Here is a 25,470-nt window from a genome sequence, read left to right as displayed (position 1 = left end):
TCATGCCTCCATAGTCCCCTTTGCTCAACCGTAATACTGACACTTCCGATTTTCTTTTCTCCCTCTCAAATTGTAGATTAAAACCTATATTATGGTCACTACGTCCTAATGGTTCCATTACCTCGAGTTCCCTTATGAAATCCGGGTCATTACACAACACTAAATCCAGAATTGCCTTCTCCCTGGTAGGCTCCAGTACAAGCTGCTCTAAGAATCCATCAAACTCCCTTTCTTGGGGTCCAGTACCAACCTGATTTTCCCAGTCTACCTGCATGTTGAAATCTCCCATAACCATCATACATTTGCTATATGCCAATTTTATCTCGTGGTTTAACTTGCACCCTATATTCAGGCTACTGTTTGGGGGCCTGTAGATAACTCCTATTTGGGTCTTTTTACCCTTACAATTCCTCAGTTCTATCCATACTGACTCTACATCTCCCGATTCTATGTCACCCCTCACAAGGGACTGTATTTCATTCCTTACCAACAGAGCTACCCCACCCCTCTGCCCACCTGTCTGTCTTTTCGATCGGACATATACCCTTGAATATTCAGTTCCCAGCCCTGGTCGCCTTGCAGCCATGTCTCTGTAATTCCCACAACATCATACTTGCCAGTTTCTAGCCTCAAGCATATGCACTTTATTTCTTATACTTCGCACATTCATATACAACTAACTTCATTATTCACCTCCACTCTCACACCGGTCACTATTGGCCCTGACCTTACTCTCTTATCCCCTCTCGAACTTTCCTTCCCATTAATTTTGGAGTCTTTTGTAACTTTTCCTGTACTCACTTCCCCTTTAACTCCATCTTTATACTCCCAATTTGTCAACCCCCCCCGCGCTACCAGCCATTCAACCAGCAATTAGTCAGTCTATCAATCTAGCAAAAACCTTTTGACTCCATCAGTTAGGCAAACATTTTGAACTTGCGCCTTAAATTTTGCTGCCCAGGCCTGGCTCTTGCTTTACGATGGCAAGCCTTGATATCAACCAATGGATCTATATCAGAAGTATTCTCTGGTTTTGGACAATTCAGCATGATTGGCCCAAGCTGTTCTCAATTTTTCTCCTATGTCGCATCCAACAAACTTCCCCTGGGAATTACGTTAATCTTCAGAACTAATGGGAAGCTTTTAACCCTTGGTAACTACGTTCTGGACTAACTCATTGCATCCAAAAATATGTTCAGTTATTGGGTCCAATTGAAAGTTAAATTAGTGCTGTTTACCAGTTCTACCTGTAGATGGTGCTATTGATGGGGTTTTAAATGCTGACGCTAATCCAGATATGCTAGTTGACGTGCACTGAGTCAAGCAAGTTTGCTTATGTGGGTGCAGATGACGGAAAGTTGATTTCTGAATTTTCAAAATCCAGGAAAGGACTATTTGGACTGAATATAGGATTAGTAGGACAGATATATTCCTGCCTTTAGAGAATGGTAGTGGTGAAGAAAGGGGAAGAAAAGTGGTCTTGTCACCAGATTTAATGTTGAAATGGTTTTGGTAGAGTGATGTTAATCTCCAGCTTTCATCTTGAATACAGCAGAAAATGCTCCCCCCCCCCCCCCCCCCCCCACCCCCTCTTTCTCCTCTCTCCCCCCCATCCCCTCTTCTCCTCCCCCCCCCCCCCCCCCCCCCCCCCCCCCTCAAGCGTGTGTTGAGGGGACAGGTCCCACTTGGTCCAGTATTCTATAAATTTATCCTTTCTGTGGTGCATTTGTAGAAGTTTGTAATATAATAATAATAAATTTTATTTAATGGGCGCCTTTCAAACATCTCAAGGACACCTTACATAGTATATCGGAATAACATATAATCGGAATATAACAAGTAATAAAGACATCACAGAGACACAAATTAAAAACAGGATTCAATCCAAAAACAGAAAATCAAAAACACAGTGTGAAGATCATTGTAGGTCATTGGAGACATGCTGAAGATCTTCTAAGGGAGTAGAATTGTGGTGTGTTTTCTTGGCTGTAGTTGCAATGTGGTTGGGGCAGGATAAATTATTGTTGATATTGACCTAGGAACTTGTAACTCTTAATCATCTCCAGGTGGCCACCATTGATGTGGAGTGGGTTATGTACCAGGACTGTGGAGTCGATACCCATAACATCTGACTCCGACTCTTTGATTTCTTGTGTATGCGACTCCTACCCTGACCCCTAGGTATAATAATTCTAAATCTGCTATGATGACATTAGTTAAGATGACAATTCATAAGAACCACATGAATCATCAGGCTACCTTTTAAAACCATGTCCTTAAAGTTTTGACTCTAATGGTTGTAGCTATGCTATTGTGGCTTTTTAATTGTTTATTCTTGAAAAAAAAAAAAAATTCATTATGCTAAAATAAGAAAAATTACGGAAAGGACTAGGACAAAATTAAAATTCAATCCAATTAAATAATTATAAAAGCATTACTCCAAAATTTATTAAATTAAGGCCACAGGTATGAGTTAAAGGTTATATTATGCCAAAAAAATATTCTCAAGTGCAATAGAAATTAAAAGTAAATGCATAGGTAGTTAAGTTTGCTATAATACTACACACCTAAAATGTATTAACAACGTCCTTAGGAACAGAATTGCTTCTGCTAGATCCTCGTTCATTGGAGCCCTTAAATCTGATTTAATTATTTTCAGTGCGGAGAAAAGTCTCTCCACATTGACCCGAGTGGGTGGTATGGCTGTTACTATCATAGCTGCAAATGTTACTATTTCTGGATAAGCAGGGATGAAGGGGAATTATAGAACAGTTAGCCTGACACCTGTGGTGGGGAAGATGCTGGAGTCAATTATTAAAGAAGTAATAATGGCTCATTTGGATAGCAGTAAAAGGATTAGTCCAAGTCAGCATGGAGTTATGAAGGGTAAATCGTGTTTGACTAAACTTCTGGATTTTTTTGAGGATGTGACAGTAAAATGGATGAAGGAGAGCCAGTGGATGTAGTGTATCTGGACTTTCAGAAAGCCTTTGATTAGGTCCCATCTAGGAGATTAGTGGGCAAAATTAGAGCACATTGTATTGGGGGTAGGGTATTCACATGGATTCAATAAGGTATTCACATGCATTCAATACGGTCATCCCCACCAAGCTCACCACCAAACTCCACCAGCTAGGCCTCAGCTCGCCAATATGCGATTGGATCCTGAACTTTCTGACGGAGCGACCGCAGGCAGTGAGACTGGGCCCGCACCTGTCCTCCACTATCACCCTGAGCACCGGCACACCACAGGGCTGTGTACAAAGCCCCATGCTCTACTCCCTCTTCACTCACGACTGTGTTCCTGCATTCGACACCAACACCATTGTGAAGTTTGCAGACGACACAACAGTGATTGGGCTGATCACCAACGGTGATGAAACAAAATACAGAGCGGAGGTGCAGAACCTGGCGGACTGGTCCGCACGTAACAACTTGTCACTAAACACCTCCAAGACCAAGGAGCTGATTATTGACTTCAGGAGGTCCCATAATGGAGAATACGCCCCAATCTCCATTTACGGGGAAAGTGTGGAGAGTGTCCAGCTTTAAGTTTCTGGGCACTCACATTTCAGAGGACCTCACATGGTCCACCAACACCGCTGCGCTGGTCAAGAAGGCACAGCAACGACTGTTCTTCCTGAGGACATTAAAACAGACTGGTCTGCCCCAACAGCTGCTGACAACGTTCTACCCCTGCACCACAGAGAGTATATTAACGTATGGCATCTCTGTGTGGTATCTCAGCTGCACGGAGGCGGAGAGGAGAGCTCTTCAGCGCGTCGTCCACAGAGCGCAGAGGATCATCGGGACACAGCTACCAGCCTTGGAGGGCATCTACCACACGCGGTGCCTCAGCATCCATAAAGACTCCTCACACCCTTGTAACGGACTGTTTGAACTACTTCCCTCCGGCAGACGTTACAAGGCCTTCTACGCCCGAACCTCCAGACTCAGAAACAGCTTTATTCCCAGAGCTATAGCGGCTCTGATCCGGCCCTGCTGAGTGCCCCCCACCCCCCCTGGACTGTCTCCCTCGGATGGTCACGTCACACAGCTTATTTATTTATTTTACTTTTCTTTTACATCGGTTGGAAGCTGCATACTAAATCTCATTGCACTGACGTGCAATGACAATAAAAGATATTATTATTATTATTATTGGAGAATTGGTTGGCAGACAGGAAACAAAGAGTAGGAATAAATGGGTCCATGTCAGAATGGCAGGCAGTGGCGAGCGGAGTGCTGCAAGGCTCGGTGCTGGGACCGCAACTATTTACGATATATATTAATGATTTAGATGATGGAATTAAAAGTAACACTAGCAAATTTGCAGATGACACAAAGCTGTGTGGCAGTGTGAACTGCGAAGAGGATACTAGGAGGTTGCAGGGTGACTTGGACAGGTTGAGTGAGATGGCAGATGCAGTATAATGTAGAAAAATGTGAGGTTATCCACTTTGGTGACGAGAACAAGGAGGCAGATTATTATCACAATGGTGTCAGATTAGGAAAAAGGGAAGTGCAATGAGACCTGGGTGTCCTTGTACACCAGTCACTGAAAGTAAACATGCAGGTACAGCAGGCAGTGAAGAAAGCAAATGACATGTTGGCCTTCATAATGAGAGGAATTCAGTATAGGAGTAAAAAGGTCCTTCTGCAGTTGTACAGGGCCCTGGTGAGACCACATCTGGATTATTGTGTGCCGTTTTAGTCTCCTAATTTGAGGAAGGACATCCTTGCTCTTGAGGCAGTTCTCGAGGTTGGGCCCCGGGATGGCAGGACTGTCATATGAGGAAAGATTGGAAAGACTGGGCTTGTATTCACTGAAATTTAGGATGAGAGGGGATCTTATAGAAACACATAAAATTATAAAAGGACTGGACAAGCTAGATGCAGGAAAAATGTTCCCAATGTTGGGGGAGTCCAGAACCAGGGGCCACAGTCTAAGTATAAAGGGAAGGCCATTTAAAAATGAGATGAGAAAAAAACTTTTTCACCCATATAGTTGTGAATTTGTGGAAATCTCAGTCACAGAAGGCAGTGGAGGCCAATTCACTGGATGAATTTGAAAGAAAGTTTGATAGAGATCATGGGGTTAGCGGAATCGAGGAGTATGGGGAAAAGGCAGGCACGGGTTACTGATTGTGGATGATCAGCCATGATCACAATGAATGGTGGTGCTGGCTCGAAGGGCCTCTTCCTACACCTATTTTTTTGTTTCTATGGTCCATCTACACTATTCATATACACTATACACTACACTACACTGTATCTATTCCCTGCAACATTTTATGCAATAATATTGGTGTTATTAATTTATTGATTTTTTGTTTATAGCATGGTATCTATGTATATTGGGTTAATAGGCCGATAAATCTGCACTGTAAGAATGTAATTGTTCCACTGTCGGTACATATGATATCCAAGGAAAGGTAGCTGAATAGAAAATTGACTTCAAGGAAGGAAGCAGAGGGTGATGGTGGAAGGTTGCTTCTTGGACTGGAGGCCTGTTACTAGTGGTGTGCCTCATGTTTTGGTGCTAGGCCTGTTACTGTTTGTCATCTACATCAATGATTTGGATGAGAACATACAGGGCAAGATTAGCAAGTTTGCTGATGATCAAAAGTGGGTAGTTTTGCAGATAGTGAAGATGATTGAAAAATTGCAGCTGGATCTGGGCTGAGGGATGTGAGGTGTTGCATTTTGGGAAGTCTAACATGGGCAGGACCTACACAGTGAATGGTAGTCCTTTGGGTAATGTTGTAGAGCAGAGGAATCCAGGAGTACAGGAACATAGTTCATTGAAAGTAGCATCACAGGTAGATAAGGTGGTCAAAAAGGATTTTGGCACATTGGCCTTTATCAGTCAGGGTATTGAATATAGAAGTAGGGAGGTCATGTTGCAGTTGCATAAGATGTTGGCGAGGCCACATTGAGAGTTTTGTGTTCAATTTATGTCACTATGTTATAGGAAAGATGTCGTTGAGCTGGAAAGGGCACAGAGAAGATTTACGAGGATGTTGCCAGGACTAGAGGGTCTGAACTATAGGGAGAGGTTGTGTCAGCAAGGACTCTATTCCTTGGAGCGCAGGAGGATGAGGGGTGATGAGTAAAATCATGAGAGGAATAGGTCAGGTAGATGCACAGTCTCTTGCCCACTCCACCTATTATTGTGGATAATTGGCCTAAACGTTGCGTGTGGGAGAGATGCCTGCTGTGTTTTTAAAAACAGGTTATTTTTCTGATCGAAACTCAATTGCAGGTACATAGCTCCTTGAAAGTTGTGTCACAGGTAGACAGGGTGGTGAAGAAGGCTTTCGGTACATTGGCCTTCATCATTCAGTGCATTGTGTATAGAGTATTGTGTTCAGTTTTGGTCACCGTATCATAGGAAAGATGTTGTCAAGCTGGAAAGGGTCGGCTGTAAGACCTCTTTCCATGCTTTAAGTCTTTAAGAAAGAACATTGAATAAAATGAAGAAATTGGATGTTATTTGCATCGTTCAACAGGTACATTGTCGGCCGAAGAGCCCATTCATGTGCTGGACTGTTCTGTGCTCCATGACTCGGACTTGGACTCTGGCTCCACAGCCCTGTTATGTACCCCATCTTGCTTCCTCTAGTCATCAACTAGCTGACGACGTTCATCCACTTGTCATTAAGGGAGAGGTGGTTATGTTGACACCATGTTCCTAAGCACTGTCTCCTTCCTGCACTCCGTCTCATCACTGTTTGTGATATGACTCATTATGGTGATGTCTTATGCAAACTTGTAACTGGTGTTAGAGCTAATCATGAATGCGTAAGGAGTATAGTTAGTAAGGGGGCAGAGAACGCATCCTTGCAGGTGTCCGATGTTGAGAATTATCATGGAGGATGTTTTGTCGCCTGTCCTTGCTGATTGTGGTCTGTGACTCAGGAAATGACAAAGGAGGCTGCTGACTCCCAGGTCCAGGAGTTTGAAGAGGAGTTTGGTTGGGATCATGGTATGAAGATGGAGCTATGGTCAACAAATGGGAGTCTGAAGGGAGTGTCCTTGTTATCCAGATGGTCCAGGGATCAGTGCAAGGCCATCAATCAAGCAGAAGTCCCTTTTGGCCTTTTTGATGGCCTTACCAAGGTCCTGTCTGGACTTCTTGTAGACCACTGTATCATCAGACATGAATGCCCGGTGTCTGGTCTTCAGAAGAGTGCGAATCTCAGAGTTCATAGAAAATAGGTGCAGGAGTAGGCCATTCGGCCCTTCGAGCCTGCACCGCCATTCAATATGATCATGGCTGATCATCCAACTCGGTATCCTGTACCTGCCTTCTCTCCATACCCCCTGATCCCTTTAGCCACAAGGGCCACATCTAACTCCCTTAAATATAGCCAATGAACTGGCCTCAACTACCTACCTTCATCCAAGGCTTCTGATTGGGAAACACTTAGAGGTTTTTTGTAGGGACGTGTTTTACGCACGCTTTGATAGGGAGAACACTGATGTGCCTTCTCGAGTCCCCATTCGCTGTGATAGCATTTCAGTCTCAGTCACAGAGGCTGACGTCAGAAAATCCTTCAGAGGGATGAACCCTCGAAAAGCGTCTGGACCTGATGGTATACTAGGTCGAGTTCTAAAAACCTGTGTGGACCAACTGGCTGGAATTTTTATGGACATTTTCAACCTCTCACTTCTGAGGTTCCCACCTGCTTTAAAAGGGCATAAATTATACTGGTGCCCAAGAAGAGCAAGATGACGTGCCTCAACTACTATCGACCAGTGGCACTAACGTCGGTGGTGATGAAGTGCTTTGAGAGGGTGATCATGGATCAAATCAACTCCTATCTGGACAAAAATCTGGACCCACTGCAGTTCGCTTACCGCCACAACAGATCAACGGTGGATGCGATCTCGCTGGCCCTCCACTCTGCTCTGGACCACTTGGACAACAAAAACTCATATGTCAGGCTGTTATTCATTGATTACAGCTCGGCGTTTAATACAATCATCCCCTCCAAGCTGGTTACCAAGCTCTCAGATCTGGGTCTCTGCACATCCCTCTGCAATTGGATCCTCGACTTCCTCATTCAAAGACCACAGACTATTCGTATTGGTGGAAATGTGTCAGCCTCGATAACAATCAGCACGGGAGCACCTCAAGGCTGTGTGCTCAGCTCCCTACTGTACTCTATACTCAGGACTGTGTAGCCGGTCATAGTGCGAACTCCATCATCAAGTTCGCTGACGACACCACTGTTGTGGGACGTATCACTGATGGGGACAAGTCAGAGTATAGAAGCGAGATCAACCGACTGACCACATGGTGCCAGCACAATAACCTGGCCCTCAACACCAGCAAAACCAAAGAACTATTTGTGGACTTTGGAAGGAGTCGGATGGGGACCCACAGTCCCATTTATATCAACGGGTCGATGGTGGAGAAGGTCAAGAGCTTCAAATTCCTGGGCGTGCATATTTCTGAAGATCTCTCCTGGTCAGAGAACACTGATGCAATTATTAAGAAAGCACATCAGCGACTCTACTTGCTGAGAAGGTTACAGAGAGTCGGTATGTCAAGGAGGACTCTCTAACTTCTACAGGTGCACAGTAGAGAGCATGCTGACCAGTTGCATCATGGCTTGGTTCAGCAATTTGAGCACCCAGGAGCGGAAAAGACAAAAAAGTAGTAAACACTGCCCAGTCCATCATCGGCTCTGACCTCCCTACCATCGAGGGGATCTATCGCAGTTGCTGCCTCAAAAAGGCTGGCAGCATCATCAAGGACCCACACCATCCTGGCCACACACTCATCTCCCCGCTACCTTCAGGTAGAAGGTACAGGAGCCTGAAGACTGTAACATCCAGGTTCTGAAATAGCTACTTCCCCACAGCCATCAGGCTATTAAACTCAACTGAAACAAATCTCTGAACATTAATAGACCATTATCTGTTTATTTGCACTTTATCTGCTTGTTTATTGATGTGTGTATATATTTATATCAGTGAGTCCATATACCATTATATGTTCTGTATTCATGCCTACTATATTCTGTTGTGCTGAAGCAAAGCAAGAATTTCAATGTCCTATCTGACAATAAACTCTCTTGACGAGATGGCTTCTGTGGTTACAGTAAGTGAACTGCAGTAGATGTTTTGTCTGAAAGGCTGGAGATACTGTGTGTAATGTCAAACCCCTTCAAGCACTTTATCAAGGTGGATGTTAGAACCACTGGATGGTAATCATTAAGGCAAACTACCTTGCTTTTCATTGGTACCTGTAAGATAGTGGGCACTGAGCACACGGCACTACTTGTGTGTGGTAGTGTTGTTGCCAATTCATACTGTTCGTGGTCTGCCGATGAGGAAGTGGAGGATTAAATTGCACAGGGATGAGCGGAGACCCAGTTCTGAGTTTGATAGATTTTGACGGGATAATTGTGTTGAACATCAACTGTAGTTAATGAACAATAGCCTGCTGTCGGTTCTTACTGTTCAAGTGGTCCAGTATAGAATGGAGAGCCATCTGTTGGCAACTACTTGTGGCCAGGTCTTTACTAAGACAGCATTGATATGTGTCATAACCAAACCCTCAAAGCACTTCATCACTAATGTTAGTGTCAACAGTTGGTAAATATTGAGGCATGTCACCTTGCTCCTCTTGGGCACTGGTATTATTGATATCCTTTTAAAGCAGGTGGGTACCTTAGACCTGAGTAGTGAGATGTTGAGGATGTGTGCAAAAACTCCAGCCAGTTGGGCCACGCAGGTTTGAAAACACAGCAGGGTTCACCCTTGGGAAAGATCTTCTGACGCCAGCCTCTGACTGAGATTATAGTGTCATTGGGGCCCAGAATAATACATAGATGTTGCCCCTTTTGAAGCAATCCTAATGGCCTTCATCAGGGAATGATCCATTGCAGTCATTTAGGTTACTGCTTGCTTTGGTCGTATAGGATCTGATTTCACACGAGCCCCACCACAGCTGCCGATCCTCCATCTTGCCCTCCAATTTAGATTGAAAGGGTCACCATTTCCTAATGGCCTTATCGAGGTTATTTACCTGGACCTCTTGTTTGACCCTGCATTGCTAGACTTGAATGCCTGAGATCTGTTCTTCAGTAGATGGCAGACCTCTTGGTTCATCCAAGGCTACTGCTGATTAGAGAACACTTGGATGGTCTTGATTGGAAAGCACTCTTCTACACATTTCTTTATTAAGTCTACGAACTGTGGCATATTTGTTCAGTCATATTGCAGAGTCTGAGTTTCACCCAGTCTGCAGACTCAAAGCAGTCACATAATGATTTCTGTCTCCACTAACTTACAGACCTCACTGCTGCACCCTCCAGTCACTGCCTATAAGCAGGTAGAAGAAGCAGGTGATCTGATTTTCCAAAGTGAAGGTGAGGGATGGAACAAATGACATCTTTGGAGTGTCAAGGTCAAAAGTATTTGGTCCTCTGGTGATGCAGGACACATATTGGTGGTAGTTAGGAATTGATTTCTTCAAACCAGCCTTGTTGAAGCCTACTGCCATGATAGTGAAGGTGTTGGGTATCCCGTTTGCTGTTTGTTGACCATTGCGCGCAGCTCCTCCAGTGCTAGCCGAACATTTGCCTGAGGTGCGACATAGACTGCAGTTATGATGATGCAGGTTCGTTACCATGAGAGGTAGAAGAGATGGCACTTCATTGTCGGGAAAGGTCACAATGAATGGTGCTGCTTTGTTCATGTAAATCTGGATGAGCACTGGATGAGGCTGTGGGAAGAAGTCAGAAAACGTAATTTGTATTAATCCCATTGTTATGTTGCTCGGTGAAAATGGGTACAGGACAAACACACAATAATGGCTGAATGACTTGCTTCTGTGATTATAAAACTTAATTTTCTGTCAAATATTTATTTAATGGCATCTTTAAAGAGCATCATTAAACTTTTTTTGGATGGCCAGGCAGTTCAGGACCTTGACTATCTGTGCTGCCAATGTTATTAAATACAAATTCGGTAACTCATTGTGATCAAGATCATATTCTACTTTTTAAGAAGTCATGATTACAGGTTGAAGACATGAGACTGCAGATGCTGGAAAATGATTGAGGAACTTTGTGTAGGAAAGAAGGGTCTCGACCTGAAACGTCACCCATTCCTTCTCTCCAGAGATGCTGCCTGTCCCGCTGAGTTACTACAACATTTTGTGTCTACGTTTGATAGAGGAACTTAGCAGGTCAGGCAGCATCTGTGGAGGCAAATAGACAGATGACATTTTGGGTAGGGTGCCTTAACTTCCTCAGTTTATAATTTGGGTTTCCCCCCAAACTTTCAATGTTACCCTTTTCCACTTCGGTTTAGAAATGGGAAGGAATTACAACTGAAGGGTAGTTTGAATAAATTCTGCACATGTTTGTACTTTATAACTCAGTGCTTTAAAACTGTCTCCACTTGTTAATCTCTGAGATAATTTTATAATATTAGGCACACAATTCATGATGTTGGGTATGTTTTTAATTTAGTCCTTGGTCTCGGACGTAGCATATATAGAATTGAAGACCAGTGTCCTTATGCACATTATGCATAAAACACTCTCTCTTGGTAAGATAATTGCAACAAATAACTCTGTCTTGGGTGTTTGCAATGTTACTTATATTAGTGTTAAGACGTATGCGCCCAAGACAATTATATTCTTTATTAAAGAATACAATAACTCCAAATTATAAAGTAGGATGATGTTCTGGAGCACATTCACTTCCCATACGTTCATTTTTCTTTTTAGGTCTTGGATAGTTTATTAGCTCAGTATGGTACAGTGGAAAGTTGCGAACAAGGTATGTAGCTACAAAATGTATTGTTTTTTAATAAAATAAAACATATAACAATACAGCACATTAACAGGCCCTATGGTCCACAATGTCTGTGCCTAACATGAATTCAGGTTAAGCCAATCTCCTATGCCTGCATGTGATCCATATCCGTCCATTCACTGCATATCCCTGTGTCTCCATCTTAAAGGCGACTATCATATCTGCTTCCATCAGCACTGCTAGGAAATGTCTTAAGTGTAGACCTGACTGTGTCTACTCTATCTGCACCCCTCATAATTTTATATACTTGTACCAGATCTTCCCTCAAGCTCCAACATTCCAGATAAAACAATACAAATTTTCCAACCTCCTCACAACCATTAAAGTCACCTATCCATGTATTCCGGAGATGTTGCCTGATCTGCTGAGTTTTTCCGGCCCTTTATATTTTTTCTTTGTAAAACCGACATCTGCATTTTCCTGTCTTTCTAGTTTATGCCATCTAATTTTGGTGAGCCTCTTCTGCAAACCTCTGCATCCTTCCTGTATGGACTATCAGAACTGCACCATGAGTCCTATTAAGCTGCAACATGCATTCCTGAATCTTGTACTCCATGCCCTAACTAATAAAAGCAAGCTTCCATATGCCATCTTTACTACTCTATCTCCCACTTTAAAAGAGCTATGGACTAGGACCCCGAGATTCCTTTGTACATCAATGCTGCGGAGGGTCATGCCATTAACTGTCTACTTGCATTGGACACTCTCACGAAATGCGACACCACAGCTTGCTCGGATTAAACCACATCTGCCATTTCTCCACCCATTTCTGAGCTGATCTATATCCCACTGTCTACTTTGACAGCTCTCTTCACCAATTTTGGTGTTGTGTGCAAACCTACTAACCCACTCATCGTTCGTCCAAGTAGTTTATATCATAAACGAGTTGTAGCACAGATCCCTGTGGAACTCCACAACACAAGGATGTGTATTTCCAGCCACAATAACACCCTTCCTCCAAAACCCTCTGTCTTCTGAGTAAGCCAGTTCTAACTCAAACTACCAGGTTCACTGAGGATCAACTGCATCTTAATCTTTTGGATCAGCTGACCATGAGGCACTTTATCAAATGCTATGTAGAAAATATCCACTGACCCCCCCCCCCCCCCCCCCTTCATTAATCCCCTTTGACAATTCCTCAAAAAAAACTTGATCAAGTTAGTAAAACGACCTGCTGTGGATAAAGCCATGCAAGCTGTCCCTAATGCACACATTCTTTTCCAAATGTCAATAAATCCTATCCCAAAGAATCCTCTCCAATAGTTTACCTAGCACAGACATGAGGCTCCCCATGTGTAATTTCTTGGATTATCTCTACCTCCTCTCTTAAATTATAGTTTTTTTATTCTGCAGTGAACACTGAGACAGAGACTGCAGTAGTGAATGTTACATATTCTACCAAGGAAAATGCCAGACAGTGAGTATTACATCTGACTACAGAAATGTAAAATTTTGCTCAAACTCATTGTGGCAGTAGATAAAATAATCTTAATCTAACTTCAGTACTGTAACGTTAACTCCTAATATGTATAAAGCCCAGTGATGGCAACAAAATGAAAGTATTGCAAATCTGATTTAAAAAATGTCAAGCAGATCCCACTGCAGTGGTGGAGAAATAATCTGTACCACTGTTGCACTCCAATCTGCCTAATAATGAGTGAGCATCTATCCTACCTAAAGTCAAGTATGTGTAAGAAGGAACTGAAGATGCTGGTTAAAACCGAAGATAGACACAAAATGCTGGAGTAACTCAGCGGGACCGGCAGCATCTCTGGATAGAAAGAATGGGTGACGTTTCGGGTCAAGACCCTTCTTCGGACTAAGAAGGGACTCGACCCGAAACGTCACCCATTCCTTCCATCCAGGGATGCTGTCTGCCCCACTGAGTTACTCCAGCATTTAGTCTACCTTCGTACCTAAAGTCAATTTGGTAAATTCTCTCAGTCTCCATGGCAACTGTACCCTCTTAAAAAATGTTTTTAAAGAGTTTAGAGGTACACCATGGAAACTGGTCCATCGGCCCACACGGTCACAAGGAGAACATACAAACTCTGCCCAGAGAGCACCTGTAGTCAGGGTCGAACTCGGGTCTCTGGTACTGAAATTGGCAACTCCCTCGCTGTGCCACTGTGCTGCCCTTGTAGCAAGGCTTAATAATTTTTGTATTCTATCTCATGGTAATAAAGGCCAATATCCTTTTTGTGGCATAATTACCTATTATGACTGCATGCTGAGTGTTTCTTAGATGAGAGCACCATGGTTATTTTGGAACTCCAACATTTAATAAACGTATGATATAATTAATCTTCTAATTTTCCTATTTCAGAGGGTAGCCTGTTTTGTACCTCATCTATACTAATCTTGCTTACTAACTTAACCTGTTTTTATTTGTTTACAGACAATTCACTGACATTTAGAAAGTTAAGAGGGGATCTTATAGAAACATATAAAATTCTTACGGGATTGGACAGGCTAGATGCAGGAAAAATGTTCCCAATGTTAGAGTCCAGAACCAGGGGTCACAGTTTAAGAATAAGGGGTAGGCCATTTAGAACTGAGATGAGGAAAAACATTTTCACCCAGAGAGTTGTGAATCTGTGGAATTCTCTGTCACAGAATGCAATGGAGGCCAATTCACTAGATGTTTTCAAGAGAGAGTTAGATGTAGCTCTTAGGGCTAACGGAATCAAGGGATATTGGGAGAAAGCAGGAATGGGGTACTGATTTTGGATGATCAGCCATGATCATATTGAATGTCTATTTTCTATTTTTGTTTGCAGACGTTTTGTTATTCTTGAAACTTTCAGACCTAATGTTTTGTACAATTGTACATTAGTGCAATAAAATGTGGTTGTACACGAATTGCGTTTTAATATCTCTTTTGAAATCTTGTATTTAAGTTTCTTTAACACTTTTTCAGGTACTTAATCATTTGCATATATCTCAGCTTTGCTTCTCGAAACATGTTGTATCCAAAAAAGTAGACTCTATTTCCTTCCAAAGTGCACACCCTCACACATAACCAACTTAAAAACTTTACTTTTCTGTGAGTTAATTATTAATTGTAATGTATTTCCTCTAATATTAAACATAAGTGCTACTTATTTCTGACTACCTTTGTATCTGTACGCCAATTCATGTACAACCACAGTTGCAGTTCTTCATTAATCTCTCCTCTATCAGCAAAGCAATGGGAAACTAACCATGCTATCAGATGGGCAATTGGATATCAAGCATATACCAAGGAAGTTAATTTGAGGTTTGAGCGAAGTGATGGCCTTTAACATCTAAAAAGCATTAAACTGAATAAGGCATTTGAGTACTGATAAAAGTAAAACGATAACTGAGCAAGTCAGGGAGCATTTCTGGAGAACATGGATAGGTGATGTTTTGGGTCGGGACTCTTCAAGCTGATTATTGATAGGAGAAAGATTGTTGGAGGAGAGCCCAGCTTTATTTTGACCTTTTTTTTTTGGTCGATGTAGCTTTTATTTGTCTCCAGTGTGGCTCAGGGAGCTGAGTGAATATTTCCAGCATTTAGTTTAGTTTTAGTTAGGCAGCAACTCTACCGCTGCGCCATCGTGACCGCCCATTTTATTTTAGAATATTAGCAGTTGCAGTATTTTGCTTTTTGTTTATTACTAAAACGTGTTTTTTTTAATTAGCATGGATATCTAATGATTTAACATATTCATAATTTCTTTAATAGAGCAATAGAAAAACTTAACGGCTATATGTTGGAGAATTACTCGCTTAAAGTAACCTACATCCCTGATGAGATGGCTGGTCAACAAAGCTCACAGCAGCCACCCTCACAAACTCGGCGTGGCTTTGGACAACGAGGACCACCTCGGCAAATGTCTCCCAGTGGTATGGTTAGGCCAAAACAGCAGCAGTCTGACGTTCCTTTGCGAATTGTAGTTCCAACTCAGTTTGTTGGTGCCATTATTGGGAAAGAAGGAGCCACGATCCGCAATATCACAAAACAAACACAATCAAAGTAAGTAATTAAGTAAAGATTGTATATTTGCATATTGAGTTTCATTTAGCTAACTGATAATACTGGGGCCAGTTTTGTGAAAATGTAAAATGAGATTATTTGTGAAGTCCTAACCAAATGAAAATGTAAGAATGTTGACACTTTCATTTTTCAACTTTGTTTCTCAAATATTTTGGCAGTGAAGTAATTGGGGAAAGCAATTGAAAATGCATTGTCATATCTTTGCATGTTATCCAGTCAAATCATACTATGTGACAACCATCAAACCATACACGAGTACAACAGGCAGTGAAAAGCGAAAAATAAACAGTGCAGAATAGTGTCTTAGCTACATAGAAAAATATGGTTAAAAGGAGTAGATAGGAGTAGAAAAGACTGATTTTACCACCTTTGAGCAAAACTACCACAACTTAGTACAATGTTTTTGTAGTGACTCGTATTCCCATCTGACATTAACATTTGGAGGGGGCTCAATGGCAAATAAAACAACAAAATGGCATGTACCTTTTTGGTCCCATGTTGGATGTGCAGGGCAAATTCTTTATACAGAGTAGAGACTGGGAAATGCTGCTAGCGGTGATGTTGGAGGAGATGCAAACGACAGAGGCATTTAAGAGGCTTTTGGATTGGCACATGGAAGTGGGAGAAAATGGATCATGTGTGTACTGATTTGGCAACCCGAGTTACACACAATACTCCGAATACGGCTTAACCAAAATATTGCACAACTATAAACTGTAAATAGTAGTTCAGCCCTACTAATATAAATACTCGGTTTCTGTTTTTAGGATTGATATTCATCGTAAAGACAATGCAGGTGCTGCTGAGAAACCAATAAGTATTCACTCAACACCCGAGGGATGTACAGCTGCTTGCAAGATGATTATGGAAATCATGCAGAAAGAAGCTCAGGATACAAAATTGTGCGTGCATTGACTAACTTTTCTCATTCTGATCCTTAATAATGTAAACAATTTACGTTTTGCAAAGCAGGCAGGTTTTTTTAATTTTTAAATTGGTGCATGATTGTCCTTTCACTTGGAAGTGTTTAAATTGGGTTTTCTTGCATGAAAAGCATGGCACACTATAATACTTTGAGATTCATGTGTCCAAGATTAATACTTAAATCCCACTGCCACCAATTGACCCTTAAATTGTTAACCCCTCAGGAAAATTATCGCAACTATCCTGTTGGAAGTCGGTCAAGTCAGCGTCGATTGGTGAATCTTCCAGTCAGTATTATCCGAATAATATACTCGCTAAAGAGAGCGTGTTTAATTGATAACAAATGTACCAACAACTGAACAATGAAATTCTTTCTCGCAGCAGCTTGAGAGCCCCGTAAACGTTATGCACATAGATAATATGATTTAAAAAGTTCCATAAACTAGTAATAGTAATACTAGGGAGTCATGACAGTGCAAAAACTGAAGTCTGCAGGGCATCGCCAGATTTGCCCAAAAAGACAGAGACAGCTATGATACACTGATGGTTTGGATTGAGTAGCTTTATTCTGGGGACTGTGAGAACCATGTGCAGTTTTAATCCCTGTTGGTTAAGTTAAACCAATCAGCATATTCAAAAATTACTTGGGAATAAATCTCATTTTTACACCATTGCAGCACAGAAGAAATACCGTTAAAAATTTTAGCGCACAATAATTTTGTTGGACGGCTCATTGGAAAAGAAGGAAGGAACCTTAAAAAAATCGAGCAAGACACGGACACAAAAATAACAATTTCCCCGTAAGTTTGTCAGACTGCATTTCAATATTTAATCCAGTAATTTAATTATCTTTTTACAATACATAAATTGTAATTTTGTTGGTTCTGTAGCTTGCAGGACTTGACGCTTTACAACCCGGAGAGGACCATTACAATAAAAAACAGTATTGAAGCATGTTCCAAAGCTGAAGAAGAAATAATGAAGAAAATTAGGGAATCTTACGATAATGATATGACTGCAATGAATGTAAGTAATCTGCAAGTATTTAATATTCATAAACTGTAGTCATTCAATTTAAGATTGTCTTACTATTTGGGATCTTTCTCAATATATTTGTGTACATTTTTTCCAGAAGCTGCCTCTGGGTAGCTTTTGCAGAATTGTGTGGCTTTAAAGCTAATAATTTTAAGTAATCTGGATTGAATTTCATGCAATTTATTTTCCTATTTTGCCACTCTCGCCATTTGAGAAATATTAGATGAGCATTTGACTTGTTTCGGCATAGAAGGCTTTTTGATGAGTGCTAGAAAATGGTATTGGTGTAGATAAGTAATTGAAGGTTGGTATGGAAGTGGTGGGCCAAAGGGCCTGTTTCTATGCGGTATTACTTTATGACCAGGCTCTGTCAAACCCTCCCTAACTACCAAAAAAATCCCACCTGGGCAATTTCCACTCTTTGCTGAAATGTAGTGAGTCAAATCCAAACAACTCTTGTGCATAGTCCAAACATTGCCAGGCCTGGACCTCACACATCTATCATACCCTGGGAACTCTGATACTTTGACATTGTCATCATGGCTGGTAGGAGCTGTAATGTTCAAGTAACATGGCAATGGGTCCACCACCATGTGGAAGAGCAAACTAGAAGAGTTTCTTTAAGTTTCACATCAGGATTAAGATAGTCTGGTATTTTACTGATATCTGCCTGTGCAAGGGTTACACTCCATCTTTCTCTAGTGTGGAACCGGCACACATGACTGTCACCAGCACATGTTCCTAATCTTTAAAAGTGTGGATGTGACGAAGGAGGACTTAGACCCTTATCTTTGAGATATCCCAAAGACAAGCTGATTCTTATGGGTGATTTCAAACCCAAGCTTGCAGAAAATACAATCCTCCGGTAAGGTGTGATTAGCAAGAAAAGATGGAAAACAGACTCCAACAGAGTTATTCTTCCAATGAAGTACTTAAAGCATGATCTTCTTCATAACAAAGTGTTTCTTCAGAGGAACAGGAAAGTTGCCTCAATGTAATATTCCCAATCCAGGCTCGGACATTTGATAGATTATATTGTCTGAGAGAGAGACTGCAAGGATTATCTGATACTCCATATTAAGAGCATTGATTTGCCGTTAAAACGAATTCTGTAATAACGTGTCACCGGTAGCAGTGACAATCGAACACTGCGGGTTTAATGTTTCACGAGTTCACAATTTAATTAATCCACCTCTATGGTGGGGGGGGGGGGGGGGGGTTGTGAATCTTTGTGGGATGGATAGATGGGGGGGTTGAGAAGGCAATCGTTGTGAAATGGATAGATTGAGGCAGGGGAATTAGTGCGTGTTGGTTGGAGTAGGTAAAATTGAGAGGGGAGAGCACGGGGGATGTCAGAGGAGTGGAATGGTGTATCAGTACGGGATGGACGGGGGGGGGGGTCAGTACAGGATGGATGGGGCAGATCAGTACAGAATGAATGGGGGTATCAATGGAGCGAAGGAAATAGGCAACGTTTTGGGTTGAGACCCTTCTTCAGACTGATTTCCACCCCCACCCCCCCACCCCCCCCCCCCCCCATTCGTCTTGAATGGGAGGATCAGTACAGGATGGATGGGGCAGGGGGATCAGCGCAGGATGAATGGAAGGTTCAGTACAGGATGAATGTGGGGGGGGGGGGGGGGGGGCGGGTCAGTACAGTGTGGATCGGATGGTCTGTGCAGGATGAATGGGCGGATCACTACAAGATAAATGGGGGATCACTACAGGATGAATGAGAGATCACTACAGGATGAATGGGGGGGGATTGCTACCGGATGAATGGGGGTGATTCGCTTAAGGATGAATGGGTGGGATCAGTGCAGGATGAAAGGGGAATCAGTACAGGATGAATGAGGGGATCAGTACAGGATGAATGAGGGGATCAGTACAGGATGAATGAGGGGATCAGTACAGGATGAATGAGGGGATCAATACAGGATGAATGGGAAGATCACTACAGGATGAATGAGGGGATCACTACAGGATGAATGGGCGGGATCAGTAAAAGATGAATGGGGAGATCACTACAGGATGGATGGGGGGATCGGTGCAGGGTAAATGGAGGGTGGGTCAGTACTGGATGAATGGGGGGGATCAGTACATGATGGATGTAAGAGCAGTGCAGGATGAATGGGAAAGGGGGGTCAGTACAGGATGAATTGGGGGACCAGTGTAGGATGGATGTGGAGTGGCAGGAGAATCAATGCGAGGTGGATAGGGTGATCAGCGCAGGATGAATAGATTGGGGGGGGGGGGGGGGTAGATGGGGAGGGGAGCACAGGGGATATCAGTGAGGACTGAATAGAGGCGGGAATGGGGATCAGTACGGGATGGAGAGGAGGGGTCTCAGGATTAGGGGGGTGGAGGGGGGCGTACGAGAGAGAGAGAGAGGGAGGAGGTGGGGAGAAAGGAAGGTCAGCGCTCATCGGACACGGACGGCTGCCTTGGCCGTCCCTGTCCACCACCAAGTGCCGCCACCAAAGGGGGAGGCAGTTGGAACCTTCTCGCCACCGCCTCCCCTCCTCCGCCAGCCAACAGGAAGGTGCGGGGCCGAGCGGTGCAGGTGCCTCAGACGACGAAAGGAGGCCTCCCCCTTCCTGCCTCGGCGTGCGGAAGGGTTTGTTTTGAAAGCGGATATGGCGGAGTGGCAAGCAGCGGCCGCTATCAGGGTGGGTGGGTTTGGGAGGAGGAGGAGCAGCTGTGCGGGGCACGCCATTCGCTCCGACCCTCCGTCACCCTGCACCTAATATCTTTGCCCTGCACTACAGCCGACACGAGACGTCACATTCCTTTTCTCCAGAGATGCTGCCTGACCCGCTGAGTTACTCCAGTTTTTTGTGTCTATCTTCGGTATAAACCAGTATCTGCCGCGCCAAAATGACTCGGCATTTAGATTGCCCAGCGGCACTTTGGGTGGTCATTGGCACCCGGGCAACTGCTAATTTCGAACCCTGTATCATCCAGGCCTGATTTGAGTAGTACCATGAGGAAATTGGTAGATAATCAAATGCAAAAGCAAGGCATTCTTGAATATTATACGTTCCAGCTTGAAAGACAAACAGTTGATATCCAACATGACTTGCGGAACGGGTGGTAGGTTGAAAGCGCGCAGGAGGTCTCGTTACCCACTAATGTATATCCCAACGTGCATAAATTCTTCAATCCTATCAAGGTCTTCTATGACAAATGCCAAAGTGCCCATCTGATGAAAGCCAAGATGGAGGCGTCATTACCAGCACTTCTGGGGTCTTGCATTTTTAATTTAAAAGATGGCTATCAGAACAAAATTGGTACTAAAATAATAATAAAACAAAATCCTCAATCATGAGTTCTCAATGTGTTGGCTCATGGGCATGATATTGATAAACAATCAGTGTAAAAAGTTACATTCTGGAGCCATGAAACATTTTAACAACATTCTAATGATGGTATGTACTTATTATTGATGTGTGCCGTGGGGGGAAAAAGGCATTTTGGGGGCATGCCAAATCATTTACCATTTTAAAGTTAATTTTGGACAGTTGAATCTTTGGGCAATCACTTTTTGTATTAATGCAGTCTATCTTATTATCTAGCTTCAAGCACATTTAATTCCTGGTCTAAACCTGAAAGCCCTAGGCTTGTTTCCTCCGTCTTCACATGTACTGCCACCACCTTCTGTGCCTCCTGCTGCTTATCCTCCATTTGGGGTAAGTGCACCCAGTAATGACAAATGTTTTGTATCATGAGGGTGTTTCTTGGTTAATTCTTGAAATTTTAATTAAAGTGAAAATTTGTGACTGCCAGTGATTTATGCCCTTTCAATTTGGCCTTTTGTGATAATAATGCTGGTGCTGTTGATATAGGTTAATGAAGTTTTACAGAGTTACTGAGAGTTTAATGCTTTTGTTCAGTTGTTCTGCTGCTGATAATGGTTTAAACATTCTTCACGTTGACTTCTCTGCACTGGACTAGTTTTGAAGAGGAATGCTGACATATGGGTATAAATAATCTTTGATTACATTTTTGCATGATGGCATTGACTTATTTGTCCAAATCTGTTTCTGTGCCATAAGGATTTGTGATTGGGACAGTTTTATGAATTGTTGTTAATATCCCAAATCTTTTCTCTTGAGTGGAAAACATGAATTTGTGGTGGTGCTTTAAAAATATATTTAGTCCTGTTATCTGAAATATTTTTAAAAGGTTAAAAGGTGGACAAGCGAGGGCATTGAGAACCCACAATCCTGCTTTGACTGCACGGATTGGAATGTGTTCAGGGAAGCAACCAAAGCCTCGATGAGTATCTGTATCATATGTCAGCTTTTGTGAGGACAGTGCATTCCAACTAAGACCCGGACATGGTTCAACAACAACACTGCAGAACACAGACAGCTCCGAGGAGGCGGGGCTGCAGACCTCTACAGGCAGGCCAAGTACAAGCTGAGAAGAGGAATCAGAGCTGCCAAGGAAAGGTACTCTGAGAAGTTGAGGTCTCTGAGAACTCTCAGCTAGTGACTCTTCTTCAGTTTGGAAGGGCTTGCAAAAAATTACCAGCTACAAGAGGAAAGCCCCCAGCTCTTTGTACAATCGTCAGCTGACCAACGACCTGAATGAGTTTTACTGCAGGTTTGAAAATCAAAAACTTAACCCTGGTACCCCCCCTCCCCAACCAACACAGCCAAACCCCAGTTTACAAAGAATGGACCCGGCACCCTCTCCTTCCCATTCACCACTTCACACCTACTTAAGGCAAGACTCCAGTACGAAAAGACTGGACCATTTCCCACCCCAACCAACACTTCACACCCACTCACAGCCTGACCTCAGTCTGCAAAGACTGGGCCCTTCTACACCCAACCCCTCCAATCACCACTTCACAGCCAATCACCCACACCCTCTGTGCTGCACAACATCACTTATCCAATATCAACAATAAAAATAGAGGAGGTGGAGAGGCTTTTCAGAAGACAAAAGAGCCGGAAATCTCCAGGACCTGACAATGTTTCCCCCTCTACTCTTAAGCTCTGTGCCAAACAGCTGTACAGACATTTTCAACCAGTCCCTGCAAACATGTACTGTCCCTGCCTGCTTCAAAGTCTCCACTATTGTCCCTGTACCCAAAAAGGCAAGGATTACGTCTTAATGACTACAGGCCTGTCGCACTGACCTTTGTAGTCATTAAGACACTCGAAAGGCTTGTACTAGCCAAGCTGAAAAATATCACGAACCCTCTGCAGTTTGCACATCGGGCCAATAGATCTGTGGTTGATGCAGTCAACCTGGGCCTGCACTTCATCCTACAGCACCTAGACCGCCGGGGGACCTATGCGAGGATGCTGTTTGTTGATTTTAGCTCTGCATTTAACACCATTGTGCCAGAGCTACACTCCAAACTTTCCAAGTTGACTGTGCCTGAACTCATCTGTCGGTGGATCACCAGCAAATGAGGCTGAGAAAGCACATCTCGGACCCGCAAACCCTCAGCATAGGAACACCTCAAGGCTGCGTACTCTCCCATCTCCTCTACTCTCACTACAACAATAACTGCACCTCCACTGACTCCTCTGTCAAGCTTCTCAAGTTTGCGGACGACACAACCCTGATTGGACTGATCCAGGATGGGTAGGAATCTGCCTACAGACAGGAAGTGTCACAGCTGGCGTCCTGGTGCCATCGCAACAACCTGGAGCTCAATGCTCTTAAGACGGTGAAATTGATTGTAGACTTTAGGAGAGCTCCCCCTCCCCTCACCCCACTCACCATCAACAACACCACAGTCACATCTGTGGAGTCTTTTAAGTTCCTGGCAACCATCATCTCCAAGGACCTTAAGTGAGGGGGCTACCATCGACTCCACAGTCATAAAGGCACAACCGAAGATGTACTTCCTGCGGCAGCTGAGGAAGCACAATCTGCCACAGGCAATGATGGTCCAATTCTACATGGCCATCGTAGAGTCTGTTCTCACCTTCTCCATCATGGTCTGGTTTGGCTCAGCCACCAAGCACGACACCCGGAGGCTGCAGCGAATCGTCCGATCAGCAGAGAAGGTTATTGGCTGCAACCTTCCCTCCATTGATGAACTTTACACTGCAAGGGCCAGGAAGCGAGCGGGCAAGATCATCTCCGACTCCTCTCACCCTGGCCACAAACTCTTTGAATCACTTCCCTATGGAAGGCGACTCCGGACTGTCAAAGCTGCCACAGCCAGACATAAAAACAGTTTATATCCACGAGTAGTTGCTCTACTCAACAGCCAAAAATCTGTAGCCTCCCTTTGATCTGGTATTTTGTTGGTTCACACACTTGATCAGTGGTGTTTTATCATTAATGTTTTATTATTATTAATGTTTAGTGTTTTCTGAGTCATTTGTAACTGTCACTGTATGTCATGTTGTTACTTGTGGGTGGAGCACCCAGGCAAATTCCTTGTATGTGAATACTTGGCCAATAAACTTACTTACTTACTTAGATGAGATGGTAATTCTAACAATGTTCCTTTTTTAAAACAATAGTTTGGATAAGAAAATTAAATGTGTTTCTCTTAAGCAATGTAAGAAACATGGGCATTGCAGCCCAGTACACAATATGATGGTGGGAGACCACCATCATATCTGCTTCCATCACCACCCCTGGCAGTGGGTTCCAGGCACCTACCTCACTCTCTGTTGTAAAAACAACTTGCCCCGCGCATATCGTTTAAACATTACGCCTCTGACCTTACAGACGTGTCCTCTAGTCTTTGACATTTCCACTCGGGGGGAGGGGGGGTAGGTTCAGACTGTCTACCCTCATTATTTTATATGCAGACACTCCTTGACCTGTGTAATAGGTTTCTTGTGTAAACTCACACTTACGTAAGCAATTCTTTCAGCTCACAGACTCCACCTCTGAGCCCTCCGCCTCTGCGGTTTCTGAGTTGCATAACATCTGACTTGCACAAGGGTCTGTGGGACGTAACCCTCAAGTACGTACGGGAGTGTCTGTACCTCCGTCTGGTCTCCACTTGACACCCGATGCTCCACCGAAAACAATCCAAATTTATCCAACCTCGTATAGCTAATACCCTCTGATCCAGGCTGCATTCTGATAGACATCTTCTGCACTGTGTCAAGAGCCTGCACATCCCCGCTCAGTGAAAAACAGTTTTGGAATGGTTTTCAAAATAAGAAAGTGACTAGTAAAGAAAGCTGGATAGTATTCCAAAGGAACTGTGTATCCTAGAATAAGAGAGGGCCAGTGGGTGTGGTGTACCTAGACTTTCAAAAAGCTTTGACAAGGTCCCACACTAGAGATTAGTGTGCAAAATTAGAGCACATGGTATTGGGGGTAGGGTATTGACATGGATAGTGAATTGTTGGCAGACAGGAAGCAAAGAGTACGAATTAACGGATCCTTTTCAGAATGACAGGCAGTGACTAGTGGGGTGCCGCAAGGCTCGGTGCTGGGACCCCAGTTGTTTACAATATATATTAACGATTTAGACAAAGGGTGACAGTGTGAGCTGCGGGGAGGATGCTGTGAGGCAGCAGGGTGACTTGGATAGGTTAGGTGAGTGGGCAGATGCATGGCAGATGCAGTTTAATGTGGATAAATGTGAGGTTATCCACTTTGGTGGCAAGATCAAGAAGGCAGATTATTATCTGAATGGTCTCAGATTAGGAAAAG

At 43.3% G+C, this 25,470-nt stretch overlaps 1 protein-coding gene across 1 annotated transcript in view; it reads left to right on the top strand.

The window, feature by feature from the left end:
* The window catches only part of igf2bp3 (insulin like growth factor 2 mRNA binding protein 3), a 108,471-nt gene that overhangs the window by 68,486 nt on the left and 14,515 nt on the right, over positions 1-25,470 (top strand). The window contains exons 4-10 of the mRNA XM_033046389.1: positions 11,753-11,804; positions 13,194-13,257; positions 15,550-15,840; positions 16,629-16,763; positions 17,463-17,585; positions 17,676-17,811; positions 21,396-21,509. Coding sequence (XP_032902280.1) covers positions 11,753-11,804; positions 13,194-13,257; positions 15,550-15,840; positions 16,629-16,763; positions 17,463-17,585; positions 17,676-17,811; positions 21,396-21,509 — 915 coding nt within the window. The remainder of the gene's footprint in view (positions 1-11,752; positions 11,805-13,193; positions 13,258-15,549; positions 15,841-16,628; positions 16,764-17,462; positions 17,586-17,675; positions 17,812-21,395; positions 21,510-25,470) is intronic.

This window comes from Amblyraja radiata, chromosome 2 (assembly GCF_010909765.2).
Source record: "Amblyraja radiata isolate CabotCenter1 chromosome 2, sAmbRad1.1.pri, whole genome shotgun sequence".
NCBI classification, from domain to species: domain Eukaryota; kingdom Metazoa; phylum Chordata; class Chondrichthyes; order Rajiformes; family Rajidae; genus Amblyraja; species Amblyraja radiata.
This window is presented reverse-complemented; position numbering and strand designations above follow the sequence as displayed.